The 21,606-nt window shown below is 41.5% G+C and overlaps 1 protein-coding gene across 1 annotated transcript in view; it reads right to left on the reverse strand.

The window, feature by feature from the left end:
* Nucleotides 1-7,212: 7,212 nt before the first annotated feature.
* Nucleotides 7,213-21,606, reverse strand: part of PDZRN4 (PDZ domain containing ring finger 4) — a 105,637-nt gene continuing 91,243 nt past the window's right edge. Inside the window, exons 6-8 of the mRNA XM_009880854.1 lie at nt 19,681-19,782; nt 16,089-16,205; nt 7,213-9,229 (exon numbers count right to left, since the gene is read on the reverse strand). Of these exons, the coding sequence (XP_009879156.1) occupies nt 7,703-9,229; nt 16,089-16,205; nt 19,681-19,782 (1,746 nt within the window). The 3' untranslated portion in view covers nt 7,213-7,702. The remainder of the gene's footprint in view (nt 9,230-16,088; nt 16,206-19,680; nt 19,783-21,606) is intronic.

Below are 21,606 nucleotides of genomic sequence, written 5' to 3' on the forward strand. Positions count from 1 at the left end.
TGGAGAATCCAGAGATGATGATAGTGCTAAAGCAAGATAAAAGTAAAGGAGAATAACTGTGATTTCCTTCAGAAATTTTCTCTCCTTCTTAAACGTTTCGAAGGCTCCCAGTAAACATACACTTGTTTGGGAGGGGGAGCCACTTTGGATCCACTTCCATTCCTCAGCTAATGGAAGTGCAAAACCTAGAGTGGACATTATTCCTTTTCAGACCAGCAAAAATGGTGAGGTATTCAACCCTGAGGTATTCAACCCTGCACCGAAAACTGAGATGAGGTAAAATATGAGATATTCTGTAAATATAAACCCTTTAAAATAAAATGATACAGATGACATAAAAGTATAAAAATTGTTACTGACATGAATAATTCACTAACTATTGCATGGTATAAGTCACCAACTAATGTGTATTACTTGCCATTTAATAGTGGATGTATCTGAAGAAATATGGAAATTGGAATACTTTAATAACTTTCTATATGAAAGATGATGAGACTGCCTAAATGATTAAGAGGAAGATATGTTATAATGAACTAAAGCCACTCGAGTGTAAGGTAATTTTAATTCAAATCTCCATCTGCTTATGTATAATTAAGACTCATTTAACAAGTTAATGCCTAACAGAGAGAACTGATAAGTTTGGTATTAAAGAGCTTAAGAGAAGTAAATTAAACTGTCGAGTTTGAGGAGCTTTCATTTGAATTCCCTGTACCTGAACCAAAATACAATCTTTCAGAGCCATTTCTTTACCCTGACCATACAGCCAGGTGCCAAACTTGGGGAGAAAAAGGAGGTGACAAAACAGAATAACCTTTTTATATTTTAATTTTTGATATCATGTCAAGTCAGGAATTTGACAGCATCTTTTCTGACATGAATATTTATACTGTTCAACCTGCTCACTATATAGTGTCTATACACCATTAAGAAGACACTTTGCATGCCATCAAAAATATTTATGCATTGCAGAGATTGCCAGTGGGGTTAAATAACCTATGAAAATAAGAGGGTTGCCTTTGAAGTGCAAAAAAAAGTAATATTTTGATCTGTGGTAAATTTTATGTGATATTCACCCGCTTAACTTTCTATTTCATTCTTTCTTCAAATATCTTTCCTGCAAGGTCCAGTAGTCAAAACAGTGACTTCAACCTTTTCATCTTTCATCATGCAATTTTAATTTTCCTCTTTTGGCTTCTTATCCACTGTCAAGATGAGAGTTTCCTATATTCACTTCATACTTAAAATTCTCTGCGCTCTCAATTTTTTGTCACAGAAGCCAGACATCCGCTTTGATTTGCTCCTAGCGCTCAGCAATAAGTTAAACACTTTTGGAAATGCATTGGAAGAACAAATACCATAGTATATCTAATGCTTATTGCAGTGCAGATGTTTCCAAGTGAAGTAAGACAAAGAATTAAAGCTATGAGGTTTGATGACAAACATCCAGTCTCAATAAATGTCCAACATAAGATGCTGCTGCAATACTTGAAGCTTACTATTTTGCTCCTAGGCCAAACCAGACTTTCCTAATCTGCTTTAGCATCAGTCTAAAACAAGAAAGAAAGAAAGAAAGAAAAATAAAAAAGCAAGAAAGAGAAAAAGGAAGGAAGAGAAAAAGGGAGGGAGAAAGGAAGGAAGGAAGGGAAGGAGGGAGGGAGGGAGGGAGGGAGAAAGAAGAAGAGAGAAGATAAGGCTTGTGACCACCTGAGGAACCTGAACATACAGAAGTCTATGGGACCTGATGAGATACATCCCAGAATCTTGAGGAAATTGGCTGATGTAGTTGCCAAGCCACCCTCCATGACGTTGGAAAAATGAAGTCTCTGGTGACTGGAAAAAGGGAAACATTGCACCGCACCCATTTTTAAAAAGGGTAGAAAGAAGGACCCTGGAAACTAACGACCCGTCAGCCTCACCTCTGTGCCTGGGAAGATCATGGAACAGATACTCCCAGAAGCTATGCTAAGGCACATGGGGGACAGCGCGGTGATTTGAGACAGCCAACATGGCTTCACCAAGGGCAAGTCCTTTCTGATCGAACTAGTGGCTTTCTATGATGGAATGACTTCATCAGTGGACAAGGGAAGAGCTATGGACGTCATCTATGTGGACTTCTGTAAGGCCTTTGACATGATCCCCCACAACATCCTTTTCTCTAAATTGGAGATAGTTGGATTTGGTGGGTGGACTGGTTGGTGGATGAGGAATTGGTTGGATGGTCACATCCAGAGGGTAGTGGTCAACAGCTCAATGTCCAGATGGAGATTGGTGACAAGTGGTGTCCCTCAGGGGTCCATACTGGGACCAGTACTGTTTAATATCTTCATCAATGACATAGACAGTGGGATCAAGTACACCCTCAGCAAGCTTGCCGATGACACCAAGCCGAGTGGCGCAGTTGACATGTCTGAGGGACAGGATGCCATCCTGATGGACCTGGACAGGCTCAAGAAGTGGGCCCGTGTGAACCTCATGAGGTTCACCAAGGGTAAGTGCAAGGTCCTGCACCTCGGTTGGGTCAACCCCGGGTATCAATACAGGCTGGTGGATAAAGGGATTGAGAGTAGCCCTGCCAAGGACTTGGGTCTACTAGTGTACGAAAAGCTGGACATGAGCCAACAATGTGTGCTTGCAGACCAGAAAGCCAAATGTATCCTGTGCTGCATCAAAGAAAGTGTGGCCAACAGGTTGAGGGAGGTGATTCTGCCCCCCTACTCCGCTCTCATGAGACTCCACCCAGAGTACTGCGTCTAGCTCTGGAGCCCTCAGCACAGGAGGGCCTAAAGAGGGCCACAAAAATGATCAGAGGGCTGAAGCTCCTTTCCTATGAGGACATGCTGAAAGAGTTGAGTTTGTTCAGCCTGGAGAAGAGAAGGGTCTTGAGAGACCTTATTGTTGCCTTTCTGTACTTAAAGGGGGCTTACAGGAAAGATGGGGACAAAGTTTTTTAACAGGGCCTGTTGCAATAGGACAAGGGGTAATGGCTTTAAACTAAAATAGGAAAGATTTAGACTAGATATAAGGAGAAATTTTTTACAATGAGGGTAGTGAAACACTGGAACAGGTTGCTTAGAGAGGTGGTAGATGCCCTATTCCTGGAAACATTTAAGGTCAGATTGGACAGGGCTCTGGGCTGGGGACAAAGTTTTTTAACAGGGCCTGTTGCAATAGGACAAGGGGTAATGGCTTTAAACTAAAATAGGAAAGATTTAGACTAGATATAAGGAGAAATTTTTTACAATGAGGGTAGTGAAACACTGGAACAGGTTGCTTAGAGAGGTGGTAGATGCCCTATTCCTGGAAACATTTAAGGTCAGATTGGACAGGGCTCTGGGCAGCCTGATCTAGTTGAAGATGTCCCTGCTCATTGCAGGGGAGGTTAGACTAGATGACTTTTAAAGGTCCCCGCCAACCTGAACTATTCTATGAGCCTATGACATTAGGACAAGATTAATGGCATCTGAAAACCTGGGCAAAATCTATACATGATGCAGTTATCTGTAACTAAAAAGTGGAGTGAAGTGCTTAGCCTCAGAAATGCAGCAGTAGCCATCAAGGGAAATGCTTTTCTTTAAATGAAACATGCTTCAAAGCAAAGGCATGTAAAGAAAAAAAAAAACTGTTCATGATCCTTCTGCAATATGCTTTCTCCTCCAGCAGGCATTAGCCAATTGGCCTCTCTCAGAGAGTAACACCACCAGGTTTATGACAGCTGCTCTGTTTTACTTTAGCCAAATGCCAGTTCCCACCACACTCATTTTATCCCGGCTCCTCAAGAGCATTTGCTCTGAAAAAGCACTAGGTCAACAAAATAGATATTAATAGAGCACTTAGCACATACAGGTTTGTGATTAGCAGCTTAAAGGTTAAAGCCCAAGTACAACAAAACCTGGAGTAATTCCAGCCTTGAGTCAGGAAGTATTTTAGTGCTGAAGCCATGTCATGCACCAAGGGTGCTGTTCTATACCTTGTACCGAGAAATGGGGGTTGGAAATGAACATTAAATAAAAAAAAAAAAAAAAAAAGAAAAAGTCAGGCATAATGATATTAAAGCATAAGTCAATCCCCACAATTTCAGAAAGCACAACGCTAACGTTGCTGTATCATCTCCTCTGAGATCCTTGTAGCCCTCTTACAGGGCAATGCAAGCACAGACTAGATTTCATGTCTGATTGCTCTTGTATCTTGATTGCTCTATTTTCAGATAGTGTTACCAGTTTCTTTCTTTTGAAAAACGTAATATTCTGATGCAGTAGGTTTAGCTTATTGTCATGATCATACCAAAAATACAATTTTCCCTTTAAGGATACTTACATTGGAGAGGAAGATCCAGGGATCCCACAGATTTTAACTTTGCTCATGGTGAGCAACGCTCCTAAATCAGCTGGCAATACAGTTGTCAAGTGACACAAGATAACTCTTTTTACAAGGCCAAATTGCTGGCTTCATAGGAAAAATTACCTCCTGCTGGTCTCAGATGGGTACCAGGGTTGGGGGAAGGATGAGTGGGACATTAACTCCTTCCCCAGCAGCGATGTGGCCATGACAACACACCTGCACAGCTCCTCTTCCCTGCCTTTTGCTCTTCATCTCAGAACTGCAAGCAACCCTCTTAAGCAAGATCTGGTCTTGTTCCAGTTGGAAAACATTTCTATTTCTATGTTCTTTCATATGAAAAAAAAAAAAAATAGTTCTCATAACAGACAAACCTTTTTTCTTTAAAGATTTATGACAACAGGAAATGCATTTTGATTCTTCTCTTTTAATTTGCCTTGGTGATGTTATTTTCCTCATCATTAAAAATTATGACATTTGGAAAAAACGTATATGCAGGAGTAAACAGCGTGTGGGATATCAGCCTTGGATTTCACTGATAGAGGACTGCTGGGGTGAGGGTGTGTAACACCGAGTCCTGCCCCACAGAGAAACCAGCTGAGAGCAGTGAGCAGTGAAACACTCGCCTGCCATTCGGCCCCTCTGCATCACCACCCCGGGCGGCCCCACAGCACCGCTCTGGGGATGGCGTGTTTATTTGTCGTGCCAGTAAAAACGACCAAGGCGTTTTATCAGGGCAAACCCACAGAAATTCTTCTCCCAAAGGCTGCTTAGGGAAGAAAGGAAATGTTACTTAATAACCATAGTTCGAAGAAAGGAGAGAAAGCCATGGGCTGGTGGAAAACCCCCAGATGAAGGACTGGGCAGGGATGTGCCAATTCCAACAGGTGAAGAAGGAGGGGGAAGGTGGCTGGGCTCTGGCAGGCATGTGCAGAGCTAGAAACCACACCACGGTGTGTTTGTGCCACCAGCAATATTACTGTATCACCTCCCAGTCTTCTCTTTGCCTCTCGCTAGATTTTGACAGAGATCCTCAGATCTGGATGCATTTCCACTTACAGCCTATTAATATATCACCTCTATAAATACTGTTTATTTGCTTCTTTAGTTATTCTCTGTTACTTAACATACACATACACCCCTCCATCCAGTTAAGTATTTCCTCTAATTAGACATGGGTTTTCCTAATTTTATTTCTCAGTGATGAAATAATCTTAAATTTTCTGAAGATTCAGGTTGTTCTCTGAAATTGGGTGTCATAATAGTTTCAGAGGAGCTCTGAGTCATGATTTTATAATAGGAAGAAAATAGTAAGTATTGTGTCTAAGGGAAAGGTGCAACAGTAGCCACCATCTGGAGCTGATGGCAGCTGAACTCTGCTTGAGGATGAGACCTGTTTTTACTAGTGTGATCACTGGAGAGTAATGAGGGAAACGACCAAATCTCTGTGCTTTGATGTCTCCAGAAGATGAATGTGTACTGTCTTAGATGACTTAGGTTGGTCAAAGACAATTCCCTGGCTCCACTGGAGGGACAATCTAGTAACGGCCCCTTGAAGCAGAACTGTATCACCCCGTGATCCTCTCTGACCTTGGATTCCACACTTTCTAATTTAATGGGAAACAGTATTCTTCACTGTGCATGAACAGCTGTTGTTTAGTGAGGAATTAGCATGATGTTTCCCTGAGTCTGGTGGGGAGAATTTTGTGATTATCATACTGTGAACTGTCAGTGACATAATTTTCCTAAGCACTCAGGGAGTAGTGTTCTTAGCGGTATTTACATGCCTGGAGATGCAGAGAACACTGCCAATACAACTGGTGCCAAAAGTGGTTAGAAAACGAATGACTGATTTCCAGAACTGGATAATTTGGAAATACCGTAACGTGCCTTTCTGCATCTTTAAGCATATCTTTTAAAGCCTGATGCCAAGTGACTTCAGCCCCTAATCCTGCTGTCAAAAGCACTTCAGTCAGTTGGGAACTGCTGTGAGCCAAGCGCAGGGACAACTAAACCGGGGCTATGAGGCTAAGTCTCCAACCCCTCTGACTGCCCAGGACTAGTCATTTCAGCTTGCCATAACTCACTGGGATGCCAGCAGCACCAGCAGCTCAGAAGATACTCCAGTGGCAGCCAAGGTGCCTCTGCTGCAGGCAAAGAGAGACAGTGCCCTGCTCCATCAGGCACACAGGCAGCAAGTTGCCCTCACTCATGAGCCCCAGACAGTTCCCAGTTCTAAAAGACTTGGATACTTCTCAACAGCAAAGTGAAACACTTAACTCATTTAGTTGCCTTTCCTTCTCTATTTTTCCTTAACTCATCTTCTATGAAAATGTCAGTGACAGACACTGCTAAATTTTCTTGCACGAGATTTGGCTCGAAGTTAGGCATACGCTCTGTTTATGGTTTGTATGTGTAGAACAAACAGCAAGCTCAGCCAGGGAAAGGACCCACAGTATTACCTGACAGCATACAACACTAATATATCAATGAATCATGTAATCAACTAATAATAGCAGGTAAGAGAAAGCCAGAAAGACCCACTCACTCTTATGTGTTCTGCAAAATGAAAAGCTAATTCATAAGAATTAGTCTACAGAACTGTCTCTTGTGTTCTTGAAATCTCTACATGCTGTAAATATCATGCATAGTGAAATGACTCATCCTCTAAAGGCAAATGCTCTACTTAAATCAAAGAACTCTTGGCTTCTTTTTTTTTTTTCTTAAAGATAAGCAATAATTTATTTCTCTTTCATCTTCACAATTATCACATACTGCCCAGCTACATGACCAATGCCACTACATAACACAGGAGAATTGCCCACCTACACTTTACTTGGACAAATACAATTGCAATTTAGAGATTAAATGTACTGTACAATGTGTAGTTGGAAAAATGTCATTCTTATCTAGACGATGGGATGTGGCATATGATTTATAAACAGATGCAATCTAAGATGTAAAACTTTAAAACTTGTTAAGCCAAGGACACAGTATAAAGCATTTTGTTTTGGTATTGTACTGTTACTAAAGTAGAAAAAAGAAAACTAGAGAAATAATTCCAGATCTTAACTTACAGGATATGTACTAGGTTAAGAAATTAATTGGCTTCTCCACTTTTTTTGTTTTGCTTTTCTTTTTCTTTTTTTTTTTCTACAAATGAATAATATGAATATATTGCAGGATAAAGAAAGACTGCCAGATAAAGAAGGTACCGTTATATGAAAAACAAATGAAAAATTACCAGGTAATTTTGCTTACAAAAAAGGTCAAACTATAAACAGTCACAAAATATATAAAAATGCCACATTGAACGAGGCAATCGTACTCTACCTAAACTGGTAGTATACTCTGAAAGAAGTTGCGTTCATACAGTAGTAACTGATAAAAAGGCATTGTGCACTCTTGTGCCATCTGGAGATTTAGCACCGTGTGTCATCAGTTCTTGGATTGTCATCCAGTTGTCCAAGATTTTCTTGTTTCTCTTTTTCATCATCTTTTTGTGACTCAGTTCAATAATGTTAATTTCCTTTTTGCCCTCACTGCCACTCTGTGGACTTTCCTTAAGACACTCCAGCCTGCTCCTCATCATGAACTCCCGCCGCCTCCTCTGCTCCTTAGCTCGCACCAAATGCTGCTTCCGCTCTTCTTTGCTCCAGTAGCGACCCATCTTCATCTCACTCATCGTATCATCATCTGTCGTCATTCCACTGCGCTCCTCTTTAATTTTTAAGGCACGTTCCTTCAGGATTCTGTCTCGAACCGGTCTCTTTGTGATGTACCTCGTCCCATCACTCCTTATTTTCACTTTCCATTCCATCTTGGGCTCTGCACACTTCTGCGAGTCTTTGCACATGCTCACCAGGCTGAGCTGGCTTTGGGCGTACTCCACAGCAGACTTCTGCTGGATCAGTTGCATATAACTTTGATAATGCTTTGCATGAGCAGGTATATTCCCGTACCTGTAAGAAGAGCTGTGATATGGAGACAGGTAGGGAATGTGCTCACTGCTCTGCTTTTCCTGGTCTGCGAATTTGCTGCTTTCTGATGCCAGCACTGCGTCCTCAGCAGCACTGTTTTGCTCAGTGGGTTTGGTTTTGGTTGAGGTTGTCTCCCTGTTGCTTTGTCCTGAAGATGACTGATTAGCCACAATTGTGCTCCTCAGGTTTTTCCTGTTGGTTATGCTGATCATCCTCTGCAGAGAGTTGTCGGGGGATCGCTCCACAGTCAGCGGAGTGCTCCTGCAACTTTCAGCTGTGTTGTAAGCACTGGAGCTATCCTTGTCGGACTTCTCAGGGTGCTCCATGATGTCATCCAGTTTGCCTCTTTGTACATCTATGCTGGTGTTGTAATTCCTGAACCCTTCGTCATGTAAAGCCCAAATGTCTCCATACTGATCCCTCACCTTTTGGAGCCGATGCGCTTGCATGATATTCTGACATTCAAGTTCAATGTTCCTCAGTTCCTCATTGAGTAGCTGCAGCTCATGCTCCACCCCATCTTGCTCTCTTCTGTTGCACTCTATCGTGCTGCTCGAGTAATACAGGTCGTACTCCCCGTGGTTTCGAATCTTGCACTTCAGTTCCAACAGCTGTCGAAACCTTTCACATTCCTCCTCTGGGTTTCCTATGAAATCAGACTCAATGTATTCCCCAGACACAAAGCTTTCATTGCACTGGAGCTCAACACTTCCTAATGTATCTTGGCTGTGGCCCAGCTCCCGTTTGCTCTGCAGGGTTGCGCTGTTCTGCTCCTCAGGTGCATTTTCTTGCTCGGAGCTCTCATCGTTACGCAGGCTTTCATCTGTAGGTCCCACCCCACTGTCCTTCTCATGATTGTTGGATGATGAGGTTGCAGTGTCTGTAGTGCCATCCTCCTCTTCATGTTTCTTTGGCTAAAAAAATGAGCAAACCAAAATGAATATCAAATGCTTATCAACTGCAGACTAGATTACACAATAATATTTTCCAGCTCTGTGTTGCTTAAACAGCTGGGATCTGATACAAGCTGAATTAAAACAGATCACTAAACAGCAGTCCTACTGCTCATAGCTTTTAAACATTTCTGAAAGCCATGCTGTGGTGGCCATACCAAGTGAAGTGGATGAATTACAGCACTAGTGACATATCTTCTGAAGTCCAGAAAGAAATATTTCCCTCTCTAGCTAAGCCATCTCTTTGCAGTGCTTAAAGATAATGATCACCAGATGGTGTACTGTTTTTGATTCTGGATTATGGCCAGAGACTGGTGGAGCTGAAATCTTCTCAAACTTGGGAAAAAGCTTCAGTACTGGTATCCCTTCAAAAAAACAGAGCAAGCAGCCAATCAAACAATGACTAGTACAATCTAAGAGGGTGCAAAAAGACTACTTTCATCAGTGGGGCATTTTTTTTTTAAACCAGTGAACTCCTGGTTTGCTCCATGGGGTGGGTAGGGTTGAAGCCTGCAGAGGGCTAACCTGTTCCACTCCACCCTCCACAGCCCTCTGTGTCACATCTGGTTTTCCGTAGTCTTTTTCCGAAAGACTGTTCATTTTGAATTCTAGGATTTTGCTCAAGTAGACCTCTCTCTGTTGCATCCCTGGAGACCCTTTTCGTTCCCTAGTTAGAGTTTATGTTCCTTAGAAATCAAAACAGCCTTTTACTATTAAGTGTAGAACAACACTGAGTGCTTGCCATGGGCATAATGTCAAGCTTTTAGGCTATTGTTTTTTAATTCACACTCCACTCATTGTACCTAACCTATTTATATTCTCAACCTATCTATGTTCTCAAAGAATGTGAGATAATACCTCTCTGAAGAGACAGATACTTTTTATTTTTCAAAATGGATAAGCAAAGAATTCCCCCCTATTCCCCGTGCAGAGCAATCATGCAGAGCGCAATTTATATGGCTAGTTCACCAAATGTCTAAGTGTACATAATACCAACCAAATGCCATTTCTCTTTTAGGAGGTATAATTGCATAATTGTGTATAATGGTAGTAATAATCAAGGGAGAAAAAAAGGTACAGTGCACCCAGTGAAAGGAATCAAACTCAGAGGCCCCTGCCATAATTCCCCTTTTCTCTCTTTGACAGACAGTAAAACAAGATGAAAATGCGTCTACTATCTCATCCTTTCTCCTCTCTTCATGTGCACCTCATGATCACACACCCTTCATCTAGTTTCCTTTTTTCCAGTTGTTAGGAAAAAATAACGGCCTGGTCTCAGAAAAACAAAAATAACCTCCACCCCCCAAATGCAATGTAATAGTGGAATGAAATAAATATTGAGAAAAAGCCAACACCAGGAGAATTCAGTGTCTGTGACAGACCAGTTAAAAATTTCTGAAAAGATATTTTAGCAATTTGCTGTCAGACAAGACCTGCAAAGAAAAATTTCTCTTTAAAATCATAGCATACATTTTACGCTCATCCTTTTGCTTATACAACATGCAGCTGATAACAAAGTGCACAGTAACTGTATAAGACTCATGTAGCTTTGGCAGCCACTCTGGTAATGTGCCAATTACTATCTCTCACTCTCCCCAAATAGGGAGAAACTCTCCCTCCCCTTGAATTTAAATGTCATGGGACAGAATGTATTCAGTGTTATTCAAGGGATCGTGCAAAGGTTCAATGTTTCTTGACGTTGTAGGGTCAGAATTTTCTAGAAACTGGATTTTGAAACTGCAAGGGACAAAGGCAGACTTTAACGAAAATTCTGCAAGTTTTAAAAATTCAATGGTTCTTATTTTTCCTATCTGAGATCTTTTCAGGTCCTTCTACTTGGCCACTTAAAATACAAGGGTACCTTGTTGTCACAGGAAGAAGCAATATGAAGAGTAGTACCAATAACACTCTAAATGACTAACTATTGTAGAATTGGTCTATAATTATCATTGATCTATTCTTTCTTTCTTCAGCTTATGCATTGCTGTGAAGGTATATAAAGTATATAGTATAAAGTATAAAGATTTTTTATTAAAGCGTTTGTTATATTTTTCCAAAGTGGCTGCAACACTTTAGTTCTATTTTCAAGAGCAGCTGGAGAAGTGAAAGGAATTTAATGTCTTCCCACATCACCTGTTTTTTAACAGTTCCAAAATGTCATATTTTACACAGAGAAAAAACCCAATGTCTAGAGAATTCTTTGTGAAAACCAAGAGTAATCAGAAAGAAGAGCACCCCAACCAGCTGAGTGGCCAGGGCATTCATCAAGAATGCTGGAAATTTAGGTTTAATTTCCTATTTTTCTAGCTTACCTCCTCCAGGTGTGTGCCACTACATAAGCTATTCCTTTCTGTCACCTGCTTTGGAGTTGCTCTGGCTGGTATTGATCGCCTCTGCCCCCAAAACCTTTCAGCAGAGAAGTGACTCCGGTCTGGGTCACCTACACTTAACACTTAACTACTGACATGAGGGAGAACAGCTCCACCACACACTGGGAGGGCTGTGCTGCACAACAGCCAGCAACTTGAGTGCCTGTCCCAAATGCAGAGCTCCATCCACACTAGCAGATGAGGAAGGCCAGGAGCTGCTCACTGACCCTGAGGGTGAGTGACGTAGCACAACTTGCATCGATATGACTATACTCATCTTACCCCCTAAACAGGGCTTATCCATACTGCGTTAGCACCGTTAGACAGCTTACAGGAGCTGAGCTCCGTGATGTTTCCTCTGATGTCTCCAGCATGGTGCAACACCAACACCAGCAAAGCATATATTCAAGCACTGCTGAAAAATCCCTTAATGTATCTATTTGTATAGGTGTTGAGACAGACTTTACAGTTTGGGGCCACAAAATTAACACTTTCAGAATTAGTGACTCTTGTTTTCCACACCACTTCTATCAACAATTTAAACTTTGCTCCTTCAACTTCCACTTGATTTAGACTGAGTGAATGTAATATACTGCCATCTACTCAAATTACACTATCCATAATAGAGAAGGGATACACATACAAAAGATGTAACCAAAGAAGACCCCCATCTTTCCAATCTAACAGAAATCAAATGGGTGGGACTGATTTCACCAAATGTAAATGTCTATAGTACAGGCACCTGAACGTCAGGTAGTCACTTTGGGTTCCCCTCCCTGTCAGCAAGAAACAAGTGCCTGTACAATTAGATTCTTCTCAACCTAAGGCAGACATTCGTATCACGTTAAATCTTTACCCAGTCTGTGGATACTTGCAATTAAGATAGGTCAACTAAGGAAAATTGAAAGTAATACAGATATTTACTGCACTGCATGTTTTTGAGATATATTTTTTTAAAAAAATCCACTGTGACTCAAGTAAGGTAGCCCCTGGCGTTTCTGTCCTGAACTTGTCATGCTTGCCAGAGCTCCTAAACATGTGCAAACTGAGCAGTCTTTTACAACATGTGATTATTTTAATTTTATTTTGAAAGGTAGCAAGCCTAATTCCAGGTTAAGTCCCTTTGGAAAAATGAGAGATAGTTTCCAATTGTCAGTGCTTTGCTTTTTTCAGTGTTATCTATTATCTATTCCAAACAAAGTGTTTGTTTTCAAACATACGTTGTCAATCTCTTCTACAATTACTTCTGTTTGAAATACCAAAGGGCTCCTTAGGCCTCATCTCTGCAGTGAGAACTCAGATAATGAGAAGGCAAACCTGGCGGTGCGTACAATCAAGCAATAAATGAACCTCAAAAGATTCCGCATTTCAGCTCCAGCAAGCATTCATGTCTATAAAATGGCTAATCTTGCAGGAATTCAGGCACTGTTCTATTCTCATTTTACAACTTATGATGTATATTGGGACTCAAAACCCAGGCTGCTGCTAAAGTTTGAAGGCGGTGAGATTCAGCTGAAGGTTTTAATAAACGTAGCACCTGGGCTCTCCGGTCAGTCTCTGACGGTGAGAGGGAGACAGACCACAGTGAGAGGAATCTCCAGTGGCAGGCTAACCATGAGGTACTCCAGCCACAAGGGAAGATTTGGATTGATTTCAGTGGTGCACGAAAAGGGAAAACGCTCTTCTGCAAATAATGCTGTTCTTTTAAAACAGGCCTCTCTCAAAAAAGACTTCCCCCCCCCAGATATTTTCACTGTATTTCAGCTTTGAATGAACTAGAATGATTTTTTTTTATCCAATTCTTTCTCTTCTTAATAGGTTTTGATATATTCCATGACACCGATAAGAACTTCTGCATGGCAAATGTACGGTATTCTTCTGAAAGTTATCTCTGCTGCACAATGAACTGCGATGTTGTAAAGGGGAAGGAATACAATGGGTTATAAAAAATGGAGAATTACATCTTTCCTTGAGGTTTATTGGACTATTCTATACAGAGAAGATACAATTCTTGATTTAATTCTATAGAGTGGCTCTGAAACATACAGAAAAGACACCACTATCATCTACTTGATTCTTCTATTACAAACCGTACCAAATTTTTCTGTGACAGCTCAAGCTCACACTAAATGGTAAAATAGCATTCTGTAAAACAGACTTGTATTTGGAAGGATATTTTTCTATAGTGTGTATTCATTCCTGCAGCTCGCAAGATTCATGACGACAGATGATTACAAAGCCAGAAGACTGTGTTTTGGTTCACAAAAATCAAGGCTGGTATTAGAGCGAAATCTCCATGGCCAACTGGGGAACTTAAAGATACCGAGCTTGGCCACGGGCAGCTGCAACAAAAGCAGTTTCATTGCTCCAATGGATTGTATGATTCACCTCAGGAAACTGCGAGGTTTCACAGCCTAACAAGGAGTAAAGAACCAGTCTTCTGACTTGCCGAGTCACTACATAGAGTCTAGAGAGACAGCAGCTGTCACAAATTACTGACGCCCCATTACACATCAAGCTGCATTTGGTTGATTCGATTACTCATCAGAAGGGCAAAGAAATGTCTGGCTGTCCTAGAATTACTTCAAGCAACCCAACATCAGACACCGACAGAGCGCAAGTAACCATAATTTTTTTCAAGTGTAGCTCTCTTCTACAGTAATATAAAATCTCAATAGGGAAAAAAAAACCCTATCTGTAGTATAAAATCCTAATGGGGAATAAAAAATCTCAATGGCTTCTGTGAAGACACTTCACAGAACACTGTAGTTCAATATTAACACTATCTGAAACCCAAATTCAACAAAAAAGCTGAAGCTTGACAAGAACTTGGTAGTGGAGGGTCACAACTGTGAAGCGATTTCAGAGCCCCCAACATGTCGTGTGAGGAGCTAGCACGGGTTTGTAGACAGACCTGCTCAAGAATTTCGTCCATAAGTGGGGCCTTGGGTGAAGATGTCACTATGCAAAAGAAAGTGCTTTGTGAAGAACAAGTGTTCTTTCTGACAGGAAACCTTTTGCTAGCTAAGATAAATTTTGTGGTTAAAAAAACCCAACCAACAAGACGCCAAATATAATTTCAAAGTAGCTAGCAGCGCAGTAGTTAGCACATTTAATCTGGGAAACTGAGGCTTGGCTCACTGCCTGGAAAAGAGGGTCATAACTAAAAGGGCACTATAAATCCTGTTGCCAGGCTCCCTTCACCTCTGACCTTGGAGTTATTCCACTTTGTGTAAATAATTAAATGCCTGTAACATCAAGGCTTTGTAATCTGATCTATCATATTCCAGATAATTGACTTAATTATTCTGTCAGTGTCTCTGTCCCAATGAATATTTAATTTATGTACAGTGAATAGCTTTAATAGGAACTATCACCTAGTCAATAGCCCAGCGTCATGGCTGGAGGAGAGGCGAGGAGGAAACAGGCTAGATGCATGTTCAGGCCCGCAGTGTGGACCAGGCAGTGCAGTATTTGAAGCCAGGTCTCCCGTTAGCCAAATAAGCTCCCTGGTTTCCCAAAGAAGGAGGGCTCTTGCAGCCTTTCTCCCTCTCTTCACTTCAAAGAAAAACGCCTCGGGCGCTGCTTTCGAGCTATTCAGAACAGGGAAAAAATTGTAAGTCACAAATTTCTGTGGGTGGAAAAACAGTTTCTCCCAGCTGTACATGCACAGAAGCCAGCAGATGCAGTTGGATTTTATTTCCTTGGCTCCACAGAGGTGCGCATGCTGACAGATCATCTGATTCAGGTGTGGATAAGGTCACTTACACCTTGCACAATAAAGCACAACTGAGAAGACCCCATCCCTTGATGAAACACTATGGCACATACATCTTTGCCATAGTCACACTGCTTACAGCACATATGGGCAGGTAGAAGTCAGGGTAGCAGCAAGCTGAGACTACGCTAACAATAAGCTTATTTGTCTCCATTAACAAAACAAATGCCGAGCTGTGCGCTGTCGTTGTAAGAAAAATACTCTTGTATTACCAAAACACCTGTTGTTTATTTTAAACACCTCTTCCATCTTGTTTTGCAAGCTCTCTGGTGCAAGGGCTGGCTCATACCTCATATGCATACAATAAGAGGGACATCTATCTCAACTCGGAGCTCTAGGTGCCACACTCATACAATTCATTAAAAAAAAATTAACATAACCCCCAAGCACTTCAGGATTAAAGAAGGAAAGCAATATTTTTCTGAGTGTTCAGAAAAAGTGAGAAATCTGCACTTGTCACAGCCTCCTAAATTGTTTGCTGACTGGTGATACTGGGCCTACGCATCTATTGTTCTCCTTTCCCTTACCTACAGCATGCCAGTGTTCACAGCATTTCAGAGACAGAATACTATCAAAGCCTTTGACTCCATTTTACAGCATACCATTTCATTCTCTATTAATAAAAAAGTATGCCTAGCAAAATTTCAAATGATACTTTTAGTAGCAGTCCTACCTGCTCCACCTCGTTGGCTGTGTACTGCATCGCTTCATTATGCTGCTCTTCCAACATTTCCAAGTTTAACTCCTCTAAGAATTCATTCCTTTCATCATCCAGCCACCCCTCTTCCAGCTGCAAAGAATACATTAGTACATTATATTATGTTAGCAAGGACACACACTAAAACAGGGTAAACCCAAATGGCAATGCTTGACTAGTTCTTTTTATCCTAATGATTCTCTTCAGAAAGCCAGGCGGTAGGAGTTCACGTCTCAAAAAGAGAAGAAGAAAAAGAAGGATAAAAAAAATGGGACTCTCATGCCTTTTATCCTTTCTTGAAACAGTATGACTGATTTTCTCTCATAATGAAGGAGACTGCACAGCACAGACATTATTTCCTTTCAAAAGGTATGAAAGGCGCAGCGCATAATCCTGAAGCTGTCATGTTCATTACTGCCGAGAGCCCTCGCGCTGAAAGAGTGGCAACATTACTAATAGGGCCAGGAGGCAACCGGGCTCTTTCCTCTAACAACCTCCGTCCCAGCGCTGTGCCCTGCTGCCGCCACCTCAATAGGAACCTTATGTTGCGTTTCTGTCACCGTTTTCCCATTGATCTTCCAGGTAAACAAACAAACAGAGGAGAGTGACAGAAAGATGCGGTGATTTGAAGGGAGGTTATTTTTGTTCTCGCGCTGTGCCTGGAAGCAAGGCTTATCTGTTTGTTTGGGGTTTTTTTTCCCCAAGTGTAAAATAATACTTTGACATTTGGTGAAGAGAGCGTTGCAAAAGGACAGGAGGGGATGCTATGTTTTCTGTCAAGTGAGTCTATCCTCTTCCCACACCTCCTTTGCACCCTTCACATCTCTCTAAACTGATAAAACAAGCACCCCTAGCCTAAAATGCTGTTCTTCCTATTTTGTTCATTGTGTACATGGGTGCACGTGGCACACATCCATTTGCATCTGCAATCCCTTGCAGATGGCACACTGCCTCAAAAAGGAAAATATTGGTCAGTGGCACTCCTGGCTATAAGGACGAGATTGTAGCAGAAGGAAACACTTATTGTTTTGTCGCTGGTGAAGGAACCAGAGGAAGAAGATGACAAAAAGATACTAAAAGGTAAAAGTCTCAGCATGAGACAATTACAAGAGTACCAACTATTCATGTCCCAAGACAGCACGAGCAACGTGACACGGGCCAACACTTACAGCAGCAGAAGTGCCACTGCCTCCCAGCCAGGAAAGCTCTGGCCACAGACGCCAGTCAGAAAAGTCACACCAAACCAGCAAGTAGTAGCACAAAGCTACACAAGGAGCGATTGACGCTGTGTGGTACTTCTAGCTGAATACTGGCAGGAAACCACTGTTTCCTTCACAAACTCCAATGTGGTTTTGCCCATGCCCATGCCAATGACCTCTTTCCTCTTAGAAAGAACATAAGCCTTTCACCATTTCCGTTGGCAAAGCCATCCTTTAACAGTTTGCGATTAGAAGGAGGCTTTTTTTCTTGAGGACATGTAATTTTTATGTTAGTCCTTAATGGGACTTTCAAATGGTTCTCTGAAACATCAGATACTGGCCACTAGCTTTGTTTACTTGTCTTGTTTGCTTTTTTTTCCCAAGGAAAGCATGAACACAGTTGCCTTGTACCACAAAGGACACAGCTGAATTTCCCTCATTTGAGGAATTTGTAGAGATTAACAAATCTGCAAGACAAAAGATGAAATCTCACTTGGGCAAATCTACTGGTTTGATTTGTGGCAGACCCAGTACGGAACTACTAGGAATGCTTATGTTTCGTTACAGTTTTTAGAATAAAAATAATATATGGCTTAGTATACATGCGCACTACACACACTTTATGCACATACACCCATGTGAATGCACATGCCTATGCCATTTGTTTACATATTAAACAGGTTGTACGCTTCTCTGGTGCTCTGTTTCAAAACTTAATTATTCATTGGTATTCATTGCACAAATAAATGCTCAGAGCAGGTTTTCTTCCCTGCTACCGAATGAATGTGCTCAGCAGTCACCCTTCAAGTCTGCAATACTGCCATTACCATTTTCTATCTAGAAATAAAAGCCTGCTTAATCCTGCTGTCTTTTACCAGCATCAAAGCAACACAACTAGCAGAAATCAGTTCGTGGACAGCCTGATTTCTGACATACTACGTCTTTTCTCCAGTTTTGTATGAGTATGTTCTTAAAACACATAAACTAAACAAAAAAAGACCCCAAACCAACACCAAAGCCCCAAACCCAAACCAAAACACACTTTTATAATTTGAAAGGAGCATCCATATGGGAAGCTATATTGGTACAACTAAGTAATTCCTTATCTCATATTGGTGTAACTTTTTCATGTTGACCAGTCTAAACAAATACAGAGAATGAACTTTCCATGGGCATATATTTTATAAGTGGGTGGGTTTCTGTTCCCTATTGAAAAACAAAATCTTAGTGAAAAACAGTAAGAATAACATTGAAACAGCTCTGTCAAAACTTTTGCAACTTCCAGTGAGGGCTACAATTTTGCAATATAAACTGATGCACGGCTTTTTTTTCTGTACTGTGTCACCAGTTTTATGGGAATTGTTTAGATTCCTGAAAAACATAAAGGAAATGAATGCTGAAATTGGGAATCTTTTATAACTATGGTACTCAAGTAGAGATTCCAAGTGGCACTGAATTACACTTACTCAATTTAATTTATACAGCATATGCAGCTAGTGAGACTATCAGATCAATAGCATGAAAGACAAATGGCAACATAACTAACTCTGAATTGTTGGCAGATGGAAAGAACAGTGACAATATAATGTCTTTTTGCTTTGCAATGGCCAATAAACAGAATATAAAGGCAAGTACAAACAGTACTCTTCTTCCACTCTATTCCTCCTTTAGTCTGATGATCAACCCAACATCTGCCCCCTGCATTCACATAAAAAAATATTGGCATGGCAAGATTCTTGGCGTTGGCATCATTTTATTTTTGAAACCATAGAAATGTTTCTGAAAGCTTTTGAGAATGCACCTCCCAAGATACACTTTGTGATGTACTAGCAGGTTTTTGTGACCAGGGTGCTTTGAAAACAATCAGATCCAGGTTTGCTGAATGGTATTGCAGTGAAAGTTCCGTAATTGGTACATAAGTGAACAGTTTACATGCCTGCCTATAAGTGCATTGGATAAAAAGAGCCATCACCAATGACCAACTAGAGCTTTGTGTAAGTTCACATAAATGACTGAGGTAAGTACGGGAAATTTATCCCCAGAACACATAAGAATCACCTAATGAGTAATACATAGTTTTCAAGTTCTACTTCATATTTTACTAATATCATATCAGTGCTGTCAGCTTTATTTGTATACCTGCTTACTCTGTCTGCTGGAAAGGAATTGCTTAGTTTGGGGAAAACGAGCCCTAGTAATATCATGTTGTTTTCTTTGTTGGCTACACAGGGGCAAAGCTCTGCAATTATCTGTTTCCTCCTTTTGTCAGGAACTTTGGCATTCCTATTTCTCAGCAGTTCATTAGTTACAGTGACAGTGAATGTACGGTATAGCCCGGGTTCCAGCTCAATGCATCTATTTAGTCTAACCTGCATCTCCGGTCTTGCGACCAGCAACACAATTTTCTTGCATTCTTCGCTGGAGAGCAATGCCACTGCCTCTTCCCGATTCTGGACATCTTGGCCATTTATCTAGAAAACAAATGAAAGTGGCACATTAGTTTCTATTTCCACAAAGCAACACACAATAAAGGGCAGATATCAGCTCATTTGTGCTGAATGTATGGACAATGAAACTCGCGCAACGGGCTCATCTTCAGCCCCTCAGTGGTAAGTGCCTTCACTCAATTACGCGCTTACTGTAAGAGCTGTATCGATCGTTGAAGGATGGCGGACATCAGAGGAAGCAGTTATGTTCATAAATGTCCAACCTGCGCCCTAGTAACATACATCTAGCAACACAATTAACCAGCCCCTGACAGGTGACGTTCATCTTTCTCCGTTCAGAGTAATGGAAGTGTCACTCTGAGATAATAGCGCTGGTGGAAGCAAGACTAGTAATGCTACAGCTGAAATCAGTCACACTGTATGCTGGTGGAGAGCCAATTAGAGAGCTACAGTATTATCTCTCACCAGGCAATACTTACAGGCCACTGCTTATTGCTGCTCCATTTAATCATTTCATATTTGTGTGGACAGCTTAGTATCCAGAACCACACAAAACATATGTATCCCCCTTACAAGGGGATAATCAAAATAGAAGTGGTTCTCCAATGAGAACACGCTTTTCTCGCCACCTTTCTCCTATTCTGTCACTTCATTAAAACAGCCACGTCCATGACTACATGGTAACAAACACATTTTGCATTGTCCAAAACCCTTTATTGAGGGAATCAAACAGAAATCTTATTTTCCATGCATATTCAGGTTTGTCAAACTTACGGCACAAGAGGTGGATTATTCTCATTGTGGCAACAAAAAAAATACTCAGTCTATTTGAAAATGGGTGAAAACAAAACTGGAAGACAGAAGGATCTGAATATCTGGGGGAAATAAAATCTTGTTAAGGGTTTGATTTCAAAGTAGCAGAAACTTCCTGGTTGAAAAATAAAGAAAAAGTTGCATTTCTCCACGTACGTTTGGCCTGAAAGCCTTGGCTCAAAAAGACAGCTTTAATTCAGATTAAAGAAAACCCCAGTGTACCCTGATCACCTAACCGGTGACAAACAAAACGTTTGACACTCTTCAAAGCTTACATGAAGGGACGGTTGTGGTCTGTGGGAGACCAGACAACCGTGTGGTATCGCAGAGCTGCTCTAACCCGAAAAGCAGAGATGTAGCCACAGAGGCTCAGGAGCAGATCTCCAGCTTGTGCAAAATACCCACAGCCACGGTGGCTGCTCGGGTGATTCCTACCAGCCCAGCACCCGCTCCTCGCAGCTCTGCTGGCCCCGCACAGCCTGGAGGTGCCAACCCCACACCGACTGCACCATTCGGGGGGGACGAGCAGGACTTCAGCCTGCCTCACGGCACCTCACTCACATGTTCAGCCTAGAGGTTCACAGCTAAAAAAAGCAGAAGTTTAGGCAAGTCTCACTAGGACTGTGCTTATAAAACCTTTCCCTTAACTGTAACATTTCATGTAAAATACTCAGGCTGTTCTCAGATGCTTAAGGAGACTGTGAAGGTGACGGGAGAGGTGTGAGGTTTGTGAGAATGAGAAGGGGACAGTTTCAGCCTCAAAAACCTGAGGAAATATGCTGTAATTTTGTGAGAAATACACAAAACACAGCTTCCCTCCCAGCCTTAACTGATGCCATCCGCCGCCCACAGAAAATGCCCCCATGCTCAAGGATCCAGCTCTCTCCCAGCCTCAGCGTAATCCCCCCGTAATGGCACTGTCACCTTCTATTTCTCTGAGTTATCTCATCAATAAGAGTAGATAGAGGGTCAATGTGTTTTCAGATATTAAAGTAAACCCCACATAACTCTCTGGGTGTTAAGTTTAATGATCAA

The sequence above is a fragment of the Charadrius vociferus genome, unplaced genomic scaffold, assembly GCF_000708025.1.
Source record: "Charadrius vociferus isolate BGI_N301 unplaced genomic scaffold, ASM70802v2 scaffold52, whole genome shotgun sequence".
In the NCBI taxonomy this organism is placed as follows: Eukaryota; Metazoa; Chordata; class Aves; order Charadriiformes; family Charadriidae; genus Charadrius; species Charadrius vociferus.